The 16,404-nt window shown below is 35.9% G+C and overlaps 2 protein-coding genes and 1 long non-coding RNA gene across 3 annotated transcripts; all 3 read right to left on the minus strand.

Moving 5' to 3' along the window:
- Positions 1 to 2,121: 2,121 nt before the first annotated feature.
- Positions 2,122 to 5,481, minus strand: LOC136813002 (uncharacterized). Its single transcript, XM_067069509.1, has 4 exons — positions 5,363 to 5,481; positions 5,099 to 5,200; positions 4,075 to 4,143; positions 2,122 to 3,699 (listed from the first exon to the last, which is right to left on the minus strand). Exons 1-4 carry the CDS (start codon positions 5,475 to 5,477, stop codon positions 2,687 to 2,689), a joined length of 1,299 nt encoding a protein of 432 aa, XP_066925610.1. The 5' UTR covers positions 5,478 to 5,481; the 3' UTR covers positions 2,122 to 2,686.
- Positions 5,482 to 5,896: 415 nt separating this feature from the next.
- Positions 5,897 to 11,515, minus strand: LOC136812947 (uncharacterized). Its single transcript, XM_067069455.1, has 2 exons — positions 9,982 to 11,515; positions 5,897 to 9,147 (listed from the first exon to the last, which is right to left on the minus strand). The coding sequence occupies exons 1-2, from the start codon at positions 11,513 to 11,515 to the stop codon at positions 5,897 to 5,899; spliced, it is 4,785 nt and encodes a 1,594-aa protein (XP_066925556.1).
- A 1,197-nt stretch (positions 11,516 to 12,712) lies between these two features.
- On the minus strand, positions 12,713 to 16,020 carry LOC136812897 (uncharacterized). Its single transcript, XR_010847410.1, has 3 exons — positions 15,739 to 16,020; positions 13,402 to 13,466; positions 12,713 to 12,872 (listed from the first exon to the last, which is right to left on the minus strand). It is a non-coding gene; the product is annotated as an uncharacterized lncRNA (long non-coding RNA).
- Positions 16,021 to 16,404: the final 384 nt, after the last annotated feature.

A 16,404-nucleotide genomic window follows, 5' to 3' on the forward strand; every position in this document is an offset into this window, starting at 1 on the left:
TTTGAGAGAACTTGATAATCTTCCGACCTAAAAGTTGTCGGCCATGACACTCTTCCCTGTCGAACTTGCATTCGGACCCGTTCTTCTTAAATAAAATTCTACGCCGTCCGTGCATATATGTGCAACCATATTCTTCAAATTGTATATTTTTGAATTGAATTCTTTTTCACAAAACATACAAATTAGGTTTTGTAATGAACGTTATTTTATCCTCGCTTTTCAAAAGAAATAACCCTGTTAAAAGGAATACAAGTAGCCTAACGGCATCAAGGCCCAGCTATCTAGATGGATTGTTCATAACAGATGTCTCGCAATTATTTTGTATTTCACTAAACAATCCTCTTTATCTAATTAGGTGACTTTTTTGTTACATACAACGTGGTGGGAAGTAATGTTCGCTTTCTGTATCATTTTATTATTGTTAAGATCCCGTCAGATACAGGAAACCCCAGTCTCCTATCTCGCCTAGCCCCTACTCCCTTTGATGGTGATTCCCTATCGAGGTATTACCGTATTGCGGTTTCTCGCAGTCTTCGAGTCCAACTTTTTGTCACGGCCGGAATATAAAAAGATTTTTATTCCATTTTAAAACAGTAAATTTTTATTTGGATAGACAAAACATTTATATGTTATTTTACTTGTACCATCTTTATATGGTGATGAAAGAGGTTAATAAAATTCTTCAATTCACCAAAATTAGTTCCCAAGGTATTCAAAAAATTTTTTTTTTTTTAATTTCCAGGTCGGTGAAGTTTTCAAGTGGATGCCCATTGTTTTAAACGAAATATATTCACTGAATGTTATTCTCTTTATTTTACCTACTGTGTTATTTTTTGGTAGTTTTGTCTCCAAACCGAGTTTCAATTGCTACTGAAATAACTTTCGTAAAAGCTTGTAATTTTACACTTTATGTTTTTTTATAGGCATACTTTAAAAGTCAGACCCGGACCTTGGACCCTGACCCCGGACCTCTAATCGGACCCATATCTATAAAAGTCGGACCATTGAGTTTCAAGCCCGAAGGGCTAGAGGTCAATCTCTAACAATTCTCAGGCAAGAAAATTGAAGCCTTAAAATATGCGCCGTATTCTTGATGACGGATTGAATCTAGCAATTCCTTTGTTTTCGAGTGATATATTTTTCGAAATTAAGCGGTAAATTTTAGTTTCAATCTGTCATTTGTGTAAAAACCAGGCGGGTCGCTCAAGGCCGCGCAACTTTGGTAGGATTTGTTGGCTACAAATCTGACTTCAGGTCTGACTCGAAATAGACAAGAGCTCTCAGTCGAATTCACAATGATAAGCTACAAAGAAATCAACCTGAATGGATACTGAAAATTTCAGGGTCTAGGGTCAAATTTGAGCCTGCATAGAACGAAAGAGTTAAAACGATTCAAATTCAGCCTAAACCATTGAGTTTAAAAAGCCCGAAGGGCTAGAGTCAATCTTCAATTTTTCTCAGGCAAGGAAAAGTGATACCTTAACATTTGCCCCTATCCGAAAGATTCCCATCTAGCCCCTTCAGGGAAAATGTTATATCGGATGGCCAAAAGTCACCTCACCTTCTTTTCTTTTCTTTCCTATCTCTTATCCTATTTTTCTCTTTTCTGACTGTCTGAGTTTCTGAGACTTAGTTCCTCGTTTCTGACTGAGTTTTCATACCTGTCAATCATTTGTCCATCAATTTCGACCTGACTAATTTTCGCACCGAGTGGGATTCGAACCACCACCAAAGAAAGACCTTCAGATTCGGAAGCCAGCGCTCTATCCGTTGAGCCATCGCCGCACAGCAAAACCACGCAATTCATAACATATTATACCGAACTGGCAAAAGACGGGGGTAATATTATTATAATATGGGTAACAGTACCCCTTTTTTAAACCTGACTGAAATTCGAGCCGTTACTAGCAACCCTGCGGGGCCCAAGGCGCCGAGTATGCACCCGGCACAGTGACAAGCCGTTACTAGCAACCCTGACCCTACCTAACCCCCGGAAAAGTGACTATCAGCGATCCGTGGATAAAAAAATAAAATTAAAAAACGAAAGTGACTATTGGCCATCCGATATAAGAGCATCCCCCCTTCAGGGCTTCAAAATCAATGTTTTATACGAGTTGAAGATAGTTGTATCATAACGTAAATGGTTACACAAATTATTCACATCTAAATCTGTATACAGTCAAATTAAAAACTCTAACCAGTAGAATACATTTAAAATGAAAGTACACCTTTTCCTAGCTTTATGATAAAAAAAATCCTATCCTAAAAAATATGTAGTATGAAATAAGAACGATCTATCTAGAAAATGCCAAACTTTAATTGCTATTTACAAGACTGCCATTTTAATCCTTACTGAAAAAAAGAAGCTTTTTTACAACAAAAAGAAGAAACGAGTTCTAAGACAAGTTATGCATTTAATTGATTTATATGGAGAAGTCTATTTCGTACTTTTACTGTCAGTAAGGGGCAGAAGGACGTGTTAAAATTAAAATGGTAAAAGCTCTTTGGTTCAAAAGCACAAACTAGGCTTACATCAATAAAAACTGATAAAATCTATATAGATATATATATATACATCTACATATATGTTACTGTACAAAATGATGATGTAGAATCAGATAAAATATAAACTGAAAGATAAATGAACAAAAAACACGATGAGTCCCATTTGCTCTAAGTCACAAATTTATAAGATTGCAGTAGCAATTCTTGACATTTGTTTGTACTTAACAGAAAGGTCTTTTGTAACCAGAAGTTTTTCCTCAATGTCGTCTAGATCATTATGATCTGCATTGACCTTTTCAATTAATTGAATGAAAATGTTATGTGGAAATGTGACCATTACATTTTCACTACCATTTTTAAAGGAAACTTTGACATCAAAAAATTTCTCACCGAGGAGTGCTTTCATGGGACATTTGTTACACATGCCATACTTGCCAAGCTTGATAACTTTATGGTTGCAGATGGAACAATAATAATTGGTTTCCAGTTTGTTTATTCCTATTGCAGGGAAGGCAACAATAGTTTCTTGGTTAAGAGAGTTGTAATTATCATCCAATCTCACCTCATATGATTCATTAGATTGGGTTATCTCGGTGTAGGCCGTTGTGGTCAGATATCTTCCATTGTACGTTTTTACTCTGAGTTCTTTGAAGCGGTAGGAGCCACTCGCTGTGATCTTCTGTGCATGGTTACCCCACAGAACTAGCCGGATACTTTCTGTTATGGTATTGTCATGAATTCTTACATTCATCTTTTTCTTTCTGCCGAACTTTGTGTCTTCGTCAAAGGCTTCTCCAACAAGAGTAACATGACACGCAACGTTAATGATACTCTCAAGTGCGATATTCTCAACATTGATCAAGTCAGTAAATGCATTGACCCATTCTAATTTTTTTGCAACTAAGTTATAAGGAATGTTCATGTCCGAAAACTCAGCATTACCTGCAGAACCAAGTTTGAATTTAGTTTGATTTCTGTATTGATCATTTTCAACGGTGAATTTAGAAATTTTGATTGGACAATCCTTGAGTTTGGCTGATGAAAAGGCTTCATGAAGATCAGGATTGTAGCACACTATATTTGATTCTTGTATACCATTATCAATCACCGCATTGAAATATTTGACTTTTGAGGGGGATGTTGTGACATCATACAATCTTATGACATAGCCATGGGCCTCTCTTGTTTCAGAATCTAGTATGATAAAAGGACACCTATTAAACATATCCACATTTGGAAAATGATGAGCCCAATTTCCAGCTCAAAAAGTATTATTTCTAGAATTGGGGAGACTAAAACAACTTCTCTTTTGGCACCTCTAACAATCAAAGCTGTTTCAAGATTTGATTATAAAGGCAAAATAAGTAATATCGCAAGTAAATAATATCCAGAACAAGTATAATATTTAAGTATTTCACGAGAAGTCGTGCGACGGGTAATTTTGCTGCAATGATATTTAACCAAGGCCAATAAGAGATTCATCATCCAAGAAACAAGTGCATAGAATCTCATTGTAATATCTATAAGCCTGTGATTTAAGCCCATTCAAGCAGAAAAATTGGTCATTACCTGCAAAGCTCATTCTTTGTTTTTTAGGAGTTGAAGGAGGAGGGGCTTCATTATCATCCTCAGTAGATCCTGAAATTTAAAAATACAAAAGCATGAGTTGCTATTTTTTTGGCGAAGAATACTTTGGTATGTTGGAATAATTTAAATTAATTTTGGCAACTTTCTTCGCCTAGGTTGGCAAACGATATCATCCACCAGGATGCATCCTCTCTTATTTTCCACCTATTTTCTACTTTCCTATCTTCTATCCTGATTTTCTGACTTTCTCTAGTGTTTCTAATTGTTTTCTAAGTATTTTTCTGAAATTTGCCCGTACCGGTGAAATAGGTCTCCGACCCCGGCTCGAACCACCAAATACAAGCAACCTTGGTTTACAAACCCAATGCCTAACCGCTAGCGCCAACGTGACACGGCCAAATGCTGTCATTCACAAATACTTTTAGTGTGTAATTTACAGACCTTTATTAAGAAAGCTCCCAACCCTACCGGTGCCCCTACAAGGATCCCTACGGGGATCCCTACAAGGATCCCTAAGTTAGGTCACAGGGTACGGATGCCCCTAAAAAGGCCTTCGGCCTTATATTGTGACTCTCGAGCTCCAACCCTAACCCTAACTGATAATAACCGAACCCCCGTCTAGGTCCGTAGATTGAAAAATTTCACTTGCATCCTGGTGGATGATATCGTCTGCCAACCCTTCGCCTAACCAAAATAGGGCAAAATATCATTTTGCCGTCGACAACAGACAGAAAATCTCACCAAAAATGAAAATTGCCTGAAGCGATGTGAAATAAAATATGCATGTAATGCAAAAAAATTTCATAGCAGCGGGGAGAATGGTACATGTAACAGACCCTTAGTTTACCCCTGGAGAATGTCATTTCTCAAAAATTCCTGTACTTCTTTAATTAAGACCTATTTATCTTCTTTTTTCTTCTCAGAAAAAAACCTTTGGCGTATCCCTTCCTGTAGCTATAAAACTTTGACCTAAATTCAATCTAATACATGAAGAAGAAAGTCTTACTTCCAGGAGAGTTGATTTTTGCAGGTTCAACTTGTCTTGAGTCTGTAGAATGGTTAGTGACTTGGTTGGAGTCTGTAGAATGGTTAGTGACTTGGTTGGAGTCTGTAGAATAAATAAAAAATGCTGATTCAGTTCGTGGGTTTCAAGCAAAGCAAAAGGGCAAATAATGGCCAACAGAGTTTCTTAGAGTAAAGGAATAGTTTTTTTGTAAATCAACAAAACCATATTTTCCCTGTGATTACAAAACAGTTAATTGCTTATTACCTGAATCCGTTTTGAATTGAAGTTTTGTCTTTTTGGGCATTTTGCTTTCAAAAATACGAGTGGTAGAACAATGTCCGAACTTGTCGAAGGTTAACCGCGAAGAAAGGAACAGCATGGTTTTGAAATTAGCCAAATGACCATTAGACACGTGACAACCATATTAGATTTGATTGGACTAGAATGAATCAAGCAACTCGATTGGTCAGTTTTCATTGAAGGTTTCATTTTCCTTAAATTTCAGCACGTGATCATTTCTTCCAAACGCCAATGGAAAGAAAAACGACCGCCCGCAGGCGATCGCCAATAATGCCCCGCCACAAGCGCGTCGAATGCTATGCTACCTTTATCCGGGAAAACTTCGTCGGGGAAAAGTGACGAAATTTTGGCCAAGTAAGTGACGAATATTTTTCCCCGACGAAAATTTTCCTCGACGAAGTTTTCCCCGATAATATCACTGTAAGCTAAGGGTGGCTAGGCTAAAATATCGGACGGCGGGTCCAGGGAAAACGCATACAGTAAAGGCAGACAGTTAAATCATTTTTCACCTAGTTTTCTAAATATTATTTGGATGGCCTCATGATCAGAATAATATATACTGTGAATAGAGGTAGTGATTTTAAATATTGACAGTAAGTCTTTGTGGATATAAACGTGATCGATTAATGAACCGGAAACATGGGTTGGTTTTTTAACAATCATCTCGTAATCTTGTAAAAAAGTTTTTAAAAAGTTCGATTCTTCAGTAAAATAGTTTTTGTTAAAGTCTCCTAAGATAATGTGAACTTTGTCAACAGTTCCTTGGAGGTGTTGGATCATGTATAGAAAGTGATCATTAGCAAGATTTTGTTGACGATATAGGAGGATGGTATTGATGGGAAATTGTAGGACTTCATCCATTATAGTGTATTGCGTTGCTCCTGGTATATTGTAAGTATCTAGTAGTTCTGTTCTTTCATTGTAAGCAATAGCTGTGTTAGAGTATTTGTGTTCTGCCGTATTATTCATGTATAATGAAAATGGTTTGAGTGAAGTTTTGATTTGACTAGTATCTAATCCATTTGTCAACTGTGTTTCTGTCATACAAATAATGCTACTGCCAGTTAATATCTTATCAGATACTACATCGGCTGCATGTTTATGCAAAGACCGAACATTTATAAGAGACATGATATAATCACTTTCACCCTTTTCAAGATTTGGATTGGTGTCAAGGCATAGGTTTGTTCTCATTTGATTGTATTCATCTGTAGCTTTTTCGTCGCACTTAATAATATTTGGTCTAAGAGTCCCTACTAAGTATAAGCCCTGTAATGTTGTAACACGGCTCAAAGCAACATAAACTTGACCTGGTTTGAATGCTCTTTGTCCGAATAGATTCATATTAAAAACGATTTGTGAGAAGGTTTTCCCTTGAACTTTATGGACGGTACAAGCCCATGATAACATCAATGGGAACTGTATTCGTTTCACAGAGGGATATTGCCTTGTTGTTTTTACTCCGAATTCTTTTTCTACTTTTTCTATTGGTACAAGATTATTAGCTCTCCCGTAGGTATCATTAGTCTTTGCTTTGATACCAATATCGTCACTTTCCATTTTTAAGTAAATGCGCTTCACTTTTCTCTCAGTGTCAAATTTGATATATTGGATTGTTCCAATTTGGCCGTTGCAAAGTTTGTCCTCGACGTCTATATTAGATGTTACCATAACTTTTGCTCCAAATTTGAAAATGAATTTATGTGCTAGGCCTCCTGTTTGCATTTGACCTCGGTTATAGACTGAAGTCATATCAGCATTGCTTATTCCTCTAGGAAATTTATCAACTGAAACAACTTCTATTTCTTCACCAGGAAGTTCATTTAATTTCAATTTATTGTGATTATCGACAGGTTTATTTTCTGCCCACAGATGAATAGCGTCTTTTGGATAACAAGGATCGTTCTGTGTAACAATTCTTTGAGAAAGAATTTCTAAATCATTTTCTTCAACTACACCGACTCTGATATTGTTTAAAATATCGATAAACACTTGATCGCCTCTTTGTCTCATGACCTCCATAAGTTCAACTATTCTAAATTTTCGCCATAAATGGTCAATATTTAGCATTCTATCTTCGAAAAGTGAAAATATTTGCCCACCTTTAATTGGAGGCAGTTGATAAAAATCTCCACAAGTTATAATAGGGATACCAGAAAATGGAATGTCTGTATCAAAGATTTCACAAAGTCGTTGATTTATGTGGAGTAAACGAAATTTGGATACCATGGATATTTCGTCTATGATTATTACTCGTAATTCTGAAAGGCGTTCCCTGAATTTAGATGTAAGTTGGGAAGATAGTTTAGGGATGATTTTCGAAAATTCGTATCTTGGGTCAGAAGGTATGCTAAGTGTTGAATTAAGTGTCGAGCCCGTCACATTAACTGCAGCAACACCCGTTGGTGCCATAATAAGAAGTCTCTCCTTCGCTGCATTTCTTGCTCCATACGTCAAAGATTTTTGCAAATAAAACTTTATTGTGTTTAGAGTGTACGATTTTCCACAACCTGCACTACCTGTTAAAAAGATATAGAAGGGATTCGGTTTTTCAATTGTGTTTGTTCTTAATTGCTGGAATGACTGCCTGCTCCAGCGTACAACAAAATCAAAAAGTTCTCTTTGTTTATCATTGAGTGATCTTATTCTAATATTTAATTCTTCGTCAGATATCAATGGCTCAATAGTCTGTACAGAGACACCTCCGTGATAATCATTGTCATTTTCCATTTCATCATCTGTTTCTTCTTCCATAATATTGTTTTGTCGGACTTCATCATTTTCTTGCTCTCCGTAGATATCAAAACCTCTTGGATTCTCATGAAAATTCAACATTGCATCTTCAACGACATCCGCAAAAGGTTCAAAGATTGCTTTGTTTCTATTTACTATCTGTAACACTTCAGGTGATAGTAATTTTTCTGTATATGTCAATTGTGGACCTTTTAGCTCTTGTTCGTCTCTAAAAGGATAAAACATAAATAACAAATGGTGAGCATATTTTTCTGGTTTTTTTTCTCTGCTCGGTACATGGTATCTCAAAACACATTTAGTTTTTCGCAATTTCAGACGTTCTTTTGAATTTGATTTCAAGGGAAACGATGATGGTAAACGAAGGTCGACTGCTTCTGTCTGTTCTATTTCTTCAAGAATTTCAGGTTGGTAGTCATTTTCTATTTCCTTGTTTTTAGAATCCAAAGTATAATTTGCCATAAACTCTGCGTAGCAAATATGCTCTAATGAAGGATATTTACGTTTGTAACAACTTGAAGTTGGTCTATCTAAATATCGATCTAACATGTTCCTTTTAAAAACATTCGTGTCATTCTCATCCATCTTCGAAATCTCATCTTGACTTTTACATACACGGTAACGGTTTTCTGGCAAATTACTGTTTGCAAAAATGACTGCTGGAGATGTTTTTCTCAGCCATATTTCTGGAAGCACAATAGAAACTGCTTCTTGGATGGACATTTCCCGGTGTGTTCTGTAGGCTCTCGATATAGATTTCATCTTTTCTTTAAGAGATTGATTAGATTCTAAAGCTTCTTTTGCAGCTTGTTTCATTGCTTCTGTTGATTCGTCTTCAGATTTTGAAATATACGCACACATATAAGAAACACATCTATGATAATCTAGAACAGGCTGTAAGTCCATGTTGGCTTCCCAAGCACGCAGTCCTTCCTCAAAGTAATTATTCACAAAGCAGGCGGCTGTTGATCGCTTGTAATGTATTTGAAAGCCTTTATCTGTAGAAATAGCTAAGTTCTCATAATAAACTTTTTTTTCAATTCCCAATTCTTCTAATATTTCATTTATTGATTTTGGTTTTCTATAGTTATCCTTTGCTGGATCATGTACGTTATTAAATCTTGGGTCAAAGTTTTTATCAATATACTCTTAGTTTTTATCAATATACTCTTTAACTGGAGAAAGGATAGCTGTCCTTGTCTTCAGAATTTCATCTTTGTTTGGTAGATTATCATCTAAAGGAATTGCTATAATTGTTTTTTCTGTAAAAAATCTTCCGAAATGATATCTGCATGGTTGATTCTTGTACATACGGCAAGATTTTGAATGACGATGTATTTGATATGTTTTGACTAATTCATACAGATCACTATTTGTATCTTCTGGAAGGTCACATTTTACAAACTTATCAATAAACTCAGTGTATTCATTAATTGTTTCAAAGTCTAGTATAGGGGCGTTTTCGATCCAGATTAGACAATGAGCATGAGCACTACCTCTAGCTTGAAATTCGATTCTGATAGAGTGATGTTTTAACTTACCACCTAAGGCTCCTTTTGCTATTATATGTTTGAAATAACATTCAAGACGATATTGAAAATGTCTTGCTAAAACAACGGGGTTCGATTGTAAAATCTGCGTTCTTTCTATGTAGCTTAAAGCTCTTATTTGTTCTTCTGTCATTTCCTTACCTTTTATTTTTTGAATAATTTCGACTATTTCTGGCCATTTCAAATCAGCACATGACAAAGTGTGAAAAAATGTCGGTAGCCCTAATTGCTTAACCATTGCTAAAATTTCATAAAGAAGTCTTTTCCAATATGCGGGAGTACCTTTCAAATTATTCATGAAGCTATACGCGTTGTCATTGGCAACTAAGTCTGAAATCGTTTCTTTGAAATTCTGAGACAATTGACCTGCTGTTAGTCCTTCTGTTTGAATCTTTTTTAATGCAGTATTGATACTATTGTTCAAGTTTAGATGTTGCAATAATGACTGGGCATAAAAAATATAATCACTATCAGAGGAAAACTTTAGACTGTAGTTTAAAAGACGTTGATTGAAATATCTGGTTGGACTAAGTTTTTCACCTCTTTCATGGCTATATCCAAATTGTCCAGTTGGAAATAAATGAGGATGGGCAAGCATCTCGCAATCTTTATCGCAAATTATGGGTAAAGGTTTTTTATCTTCTCCAGGCGCTATAGTCACATTAGAATCGTCAACAATATTGTTAGGTAGCTCAGGAACAAAAACTGTTTCAGAAGCAGGTATGCGCAAATGATCTAAAGGATTACCTTCTTCTTCCTCAATTTCGGCATGTTTTGTATCCTCGGAAATCCCTTCTCTCACAAAATCGATCTCATCGTCAGTTTCATCTTGATCATCATTATTAATAGAACCTATCCAACATGCGGGGATGGAATCAACATTAATTTCAATGTCAGAGTACAAAGGGTTATTATTTCTAAGATAAATCAAAACTTCTCTTACAAACTGCGGTCTAACAGGTTCAAAGTAGACATTAGACTTGAAGCTCATTTTCTTTTTCAGGGCGACCCTAACTACTCCGTTATTGTCCATTCCACGAGGTAATATATTACAAATATCGTCTGCTTTTATCGGGACATTACAGATCGCTCCTTTCATTTTTGGGGCTTGTCCTTTACTCATAATGGTTATTCTTTTAAACAACAAGCGTTTTGCGATGATAATCTTCTCTAATTTTCTGATATCTGAAAACCTTTCTGGTAAGTCGGCCATTTGCAAGTCATTAGCCACTGCTTGGGCTGGAATCTTTTTCTTGAGCATTTTCTTGTGACATGTGTTGCAAATGTATTCTTTACCGTCGAAACTGAGTACACGATAAGAAAAGACATTTTCATCGACATCATGATATTTATTCTGATTAAATAAAACCACAGAGAGCCGATACATAAGTCTGTTACAAATCACGCAAATAAAGAAAGGACCTTTTCGAATTTCTTTTTTGAATGTTTTAACTCTATGCACCATATTGTTTTCGTGAGGCGATTCTTTTTTCCTTTTTCTGTCCTTTTCTTTTGCTGCCTTCTTCTGTTTTTCTGTCAAATTCGCACGGGCCTTTGCCTTTCGCGATCGATCTTTCTCTATTTTCTCACGTTTCTGCTCTTCTGTCAAATTCGCTCGAGCCTTTGCCTTTCGCGATCGATCTTTCTCTATTTTCTCACGTTTCTGCTCTTCTGTCAAATTCGCTCGAGCCTTTGCCTTTCGCGATCGATCTTTCTCTCTTTTCTCACGTTTCTGCTCTTCTGTCAAATTCGCTCGAGCATTAGCCAATGATATCCGATTTCTTGCTTTAATTTTAATCTTTTCTTCCTCAGTCATTTTTGCTATAGAGCTTGCCTTTTGCAATTTATCTTTTAGTCTAATTTGACACTTTTTTTTATCTGACATGTTTGCGCGGGCCGTAGCAGTTTGTAATTGATCTTTAAACCTACTTTGATACTTCTCTTTGTCTGTTTCTTCAGCTCTAGCCTTAGCTTTTCGATTCCTATCTTTTTCGAGTTTTTCTTCGTCAAACATTGACCTAGATTTATACCGTTTAGATGGTCCAGCTTGCTCGTTGCTATCAATTAAATGTTTTCTCTTCTCAATATAGCCAAAGCTACGGAGAGAAAGTTTAAAACCGCTCAAGCTGTCTTCGGAAATCAACGTTTTAATATACTGAATTTCAAAGCCAACTATACTTTTCTCAAACTGTTGTATGTAAAACAGTTTAAGATATTCTTCTAGATCGCTTTTGGTATTAAACTCAATCAGAATTGATGTCCCAGTATTGTCATAACAACACAGGCCCTCAGGGGTACGGCTATGGGAATCGAAAACATAATAACGATTGTCGTCAAAAATAATAGCAGTTCCATTCTCGCTAGCTAAAAATATTCCACTGTTAAATGTCGGCGGCGGATTTACGAAATCAACACTATTTTCATGTAACACTGAAACATTCACTGAAGTCTTTAAAAATTCAATACTATTGCTTTCAATGTTTAATTGAGAAGGCAATTCAGTTAAATCGATGTATTCGTTAGTATATCCAAGGCCACGATATAGCTCATTACCTACTCTAAGAATAATATCCGAATCGGATTTTTCCCAGTAGCTTGGAGGTTTTAAATGGGAATAAAGTATAGCTGTAGACGCCATATACATGCATTGGGTGCCTGCTTGGGGACCGAAAATGGCGGTATTTCCTTGATTAAAGGAAGCCAAGACAATGCTTCGGAAATTAAAAGGTCCGGGATTTGTTTCGACATCCCCATATGTTACGATAAGAATGCTTAGGTATAGGGCTACAGACAAAAGTCGACATGGTTTTAAAATTCGAGATAATCCTCTACTACAGCTTGACGAACCTAGAGTCAAATGACGATAAATCGAACGTAGATCTAATTGACGCGTTCCATTAAAATTGCCGATGGATATTCGATACGCATCAATCGATATCATGATTTTTTTAAAGACAGAGACAAAAGACAATTGAAAGTTGGTATTATATAGACAAAAAAAATTAAGAACAAATATTATTTGGCTTTTCTTTATTTCAAAATATAAAGTTTTGTGAGCTGAGTAGTCTGGGCTGGGCTGGGCTGGGCTGAGTATGCTTGGTAAGGTAACAAAGTTAAGTGTTGATTGGTCGATTGTATGATCCTTCCGCCGTAGCCAGAAGGATCAATGACACCTAAAAAAAAGAGAGATGGAATTAGAATTTTAGAAAGAAATCTTGATAAAATGGGCTTTCCAGAAAAAAACCGTTCATGGGGGTGGAAGATATTGTCCAGGGGGTATTGAAAACACCCTGAAAATCTGCCATGTCCATGGGATGAATTTGCAATATGCAGGGGTAAATCACTGAAAAAATAACATATCCTCCACCCCCCCCATGAACGGTTTTCATGGAGGGGGGAGATGGAGGATATATTATTAACAGAGCCCAATTGTTATTGGCTACCAGAGTGGCAGATGATATAAAATTTATATACAATTAAGTTAATCTTCTCACCCCTCCAGAGAAGAGAATGTGAGTTTACGATGTGAATTATTCAAAATAAAACAACTTTCTCTTCAAGCATGTACAATTCTAATGCATATAAGGAAAATACCAAAAATGTGGCAATCTACAAACATTAATTCCCACAAAATTAAATCACTGCAAAAATTTCTTTCCTTCAGGTACCCTAGAGAAACAGGTTAATTGAAAAAAATCTTACCTGGATTTTCAGTCCTGGTGGGCGTAGTAATTTACGTTAGAATTTGGCTTCCAAGCGATCGGGAGCTGAAAAGCGAGAGAAAAAAAAATCACTTTGAGCAAATTTTGTCTTCAATCTATATCATGTACAATTCTAAAGTCTGTCTCAAAATAATTTGCAGCTGAGACAAAAAAGGCTATTACTTTTGATAGAATTTGAATAAGGTAGCGAAATTGTGCTTGTTGTAAAGATATCGACGAGTGAATTATTATAGACTAAAAAATTCCAAAGATTTCAAAAATGAAAATGAAGAATGAAGTAGAAAAAAATCAACTTTAAGGCTGAAAAAAGATAAAACATATATACATCATTTGACTGATTAGTTTGATAATCCAAGACTAATCGAACCAATTAGCTTTGTTTCAATTATTTTGATGAATCCGATTAATTTTGATGAAATCAATTAGTTTTCTCCTTCATCTCTTTTCCTTTCTCGATTTTCATTTGGGTTCCGTTCCTTTTATTTTAATTTTAAATTTCATACAACATTAGCTAAATTCACCTCTTCCCTTGGAATAACTTTTTATATTTTTCAAAAAATTCATGAAAAATAGAAAACTTAGGAAAATACCACAAACATCCTTCACTTTTTATGTTTGAATCTTTTTATTTTGTTTTATACATAGCTTTTTTTTTTTTAAATAACAGATATTGCATATCTTACATCTATCTACTCTCATTGGTTTGATTAATTTTGATGAATTCAATTATGTTCGATTAGTTACGTCTACTTTCATCTATATAATTCAGAACACAACTTTTTATCACATAAAATTTTATCATCATCTTTTTGGATGCTGTTTCTCTAAAAACAGGCAGACCTGGACGGGACAGATCGCTTAAAAGTGCTGCTGAAGACCAGAAAGGTTTACAGGTACAAAAATGTTACTTGCCCCACCCCCGGATTTTCTTGTCAAATCATTCGTTTTGCACTCAATTAATAAAGTTTTTCTATAAATATAGGCAACAATCAACAAATATATTCATTTTGCGTTATTTTGGACCCGAAAAATGAATTGGTCGGTCGGTGGGTAAAACTTTTGTCGGGATATTTTATAATTCTTGATTCAAGCACGTTTTATGTGGTTTCAAAGTTTGAAATTATGACTTTTGAACTTTTGGACATAAAAATGGCATATGTTTTCAAAATGGTGAAATAAAATATAAACAAACTTTGTGAACAGCAAAAATTGCACAGAAAAAACAGGACCCTGCCGACGCACCGGACTGTCCGGTGTATTTGTCCGGTGGCAAAAAGTATCCTTTCGCTACACCGTACGCAATAAGTCCGGTGTTGCATACAGGGAATTTTGAACGCCGGACATTTATGAAACAAAAAATTAAGAAATACCGGACGGGTCATGTCCGGTGTTTTGATTGTCCGGTGGGAAAAAATATCCTTCTCCGACACCGGACATCCGACTTCCTTAAGTCCGGTGTAGAAATTGTCCGGTGGTAAAAAAAATTCTCATTTTACACCGGACTTTCGCGTGTCCGGTGATCGTTAAGTCCGGTGCGTCGGCAGGGTCCTGAAAAAACTAACGCACCAAGGAAAAACAAAGGAAAAAATTACAGATACAAAAAATTCCACAAATTTATCGATTCTTTGAGTTTAACTGAAACTTTTCAAGAGTCGATCAAGTTCAGGTGATGCGAAATGAAGATACGTTGCCACCTATTGGGCTGTTCCAGAAAAAAAAGATTTACCCCTAATGTTTAATGGATGACACAACTTTTCAGAAATAGTTTAGTAACAGAAATCTTGGTATTGATTAGACAAAGGTTATTGGAATTCCAGAAATTTTGCCTCATTTTAAGGATAGAGTATGCAATATGCATTATGTTTTATGCATTTTGTACCGGCCGAATTTTAACCACCCATTACCAGACGATCTCAATCTAACGGAATCGACGATCGAACCAGTCGAACAACAATCGTACCAATCGAATATTACCCAGAATTTTGACGTTTGATTGAGATTCGATTACGTTCGACAATCAAATTTCAATCGGTCGATTACGTTCCATTTGGTTCGATCGTCGATATCCCGTTCGATTGAGATCGTCTGGCCATTACACGCGGTTGTTTTGGCTGCTGGCTGGCTTTGCAATTACACCACCAAGAATGCACTCCAAAAATGGATGGAAAAATGGAAACCCGAAATTTTTTACGACCCACGATCGAATGTCTAACTGCCTGGAAGACAAAAACACAAAAAAATTACCTTTCATTATTATTAGATTGGAGGGGGTGAGGCTGAGGTAGGGTTGGATTTATATTAAATTCAAATCACCAACCTTTTGTAGACAGCAACTTCCACAGAATTTTCTTCTATCAGCTAAAGTTTGTAGAGTTTTCTTCTATCAGATGTAAAGTTTTCAAATCACACCAAGCTTGTAAAATTAACAGAAAGTTGTAGACAGCAACTTCCACAGAATTTTCTTCTATCAGCTAAAGTTTGTAGAGTTTTCTTCTATCAGATGTAAAGTTTTCAAATCACCAAGCTTGTAAAATTAACAGAAAGTTCTGAAATGTGACATAAACTAAGGCCACATGGATAAGGAAAGAAAAATAGAAAAAAAGACTGGGGAATACTGATCTTTAAGGTGCCGTCTCTCCAAAAAAACATATAGACCCAGAACCCGACTTTTTTTATCACAGTACAGCGCAGGCTAATCTTTGAGGCGCCATTTCTCCAAAAACGGACAGACAGATACACGGACGGACGGACGGAAAAGTGCTAATGAAAGGCCCGATCGCTTGCGCTGGGCCAATAAAGGCAAGATTTAAAATTTGACTTTCAAAAACCCTATATTTGTCTCACTGGTATTGATTTTTTTATAATCGAATTTCAATCAGATTATCTTACTAAAAGACTTTTGACCTTTGACTTTTGATGCATTTTGTTATTGTCTTATTCCTCTACAAAGCATTGTGGTCTTTAATTTGAATTTGAATTAATG

This window comes from Clytia hemisphaerica, unplaced genomic scaffold (assembly GCF_902728285.1).
Source record: "Clytia hemisphaerica strain Z4C2 unplaced genomic scaffold, Clytia hemisphaerica genome assembly, whole genome shotgun sequence".
Lineage (NCBI taxonomy): Eukaryota > Metazoa > Cnidaria > Hydrozoa > Leptothecata > Clytiidae > Clytia > Clytia hemisphaerica.

Excerpts from the sequence above, each read along its gene's own strand:
- LOC136813002 (XM_067069509.1), bottom strand. The coding sequence starts at position 5,477 with ATGCTGTTCCTTTCTTCGCGGTTAACCTTCGACAAGTTCGGACATTGT. Across the intron at positions 5,201-5,362 it reads TCAATTCAAAACGGATTCAG|ACTCCAACCAAGTCACTAAC; the intron begins GTAATAAGCAAT and ends TTTATTCTACAG. Across the intron at positions 3,700-4,074 it reads ACAAAGAATGAGCTTTGCAG|ATTCTGAAACAAGAGAGGCC; the intron begins GTAATGACCAAT and ends TTATCATACTAG.
- LOC136812947 (XM_067069455.1), bottom strand. The coding sequence starts at position 11,515 with ATGACTGAGGAAGAAAAGATTAAAATTAAAGCAAGAAATCGGATATCA. Across the intron at positions 9,148-9,981 it reads CTTCATGAATAATTTGAAAG|ATAAAGGCTTTCAAATACAT; the intron begins GTACTCCCGCAT and ends CTATTTCTACAG.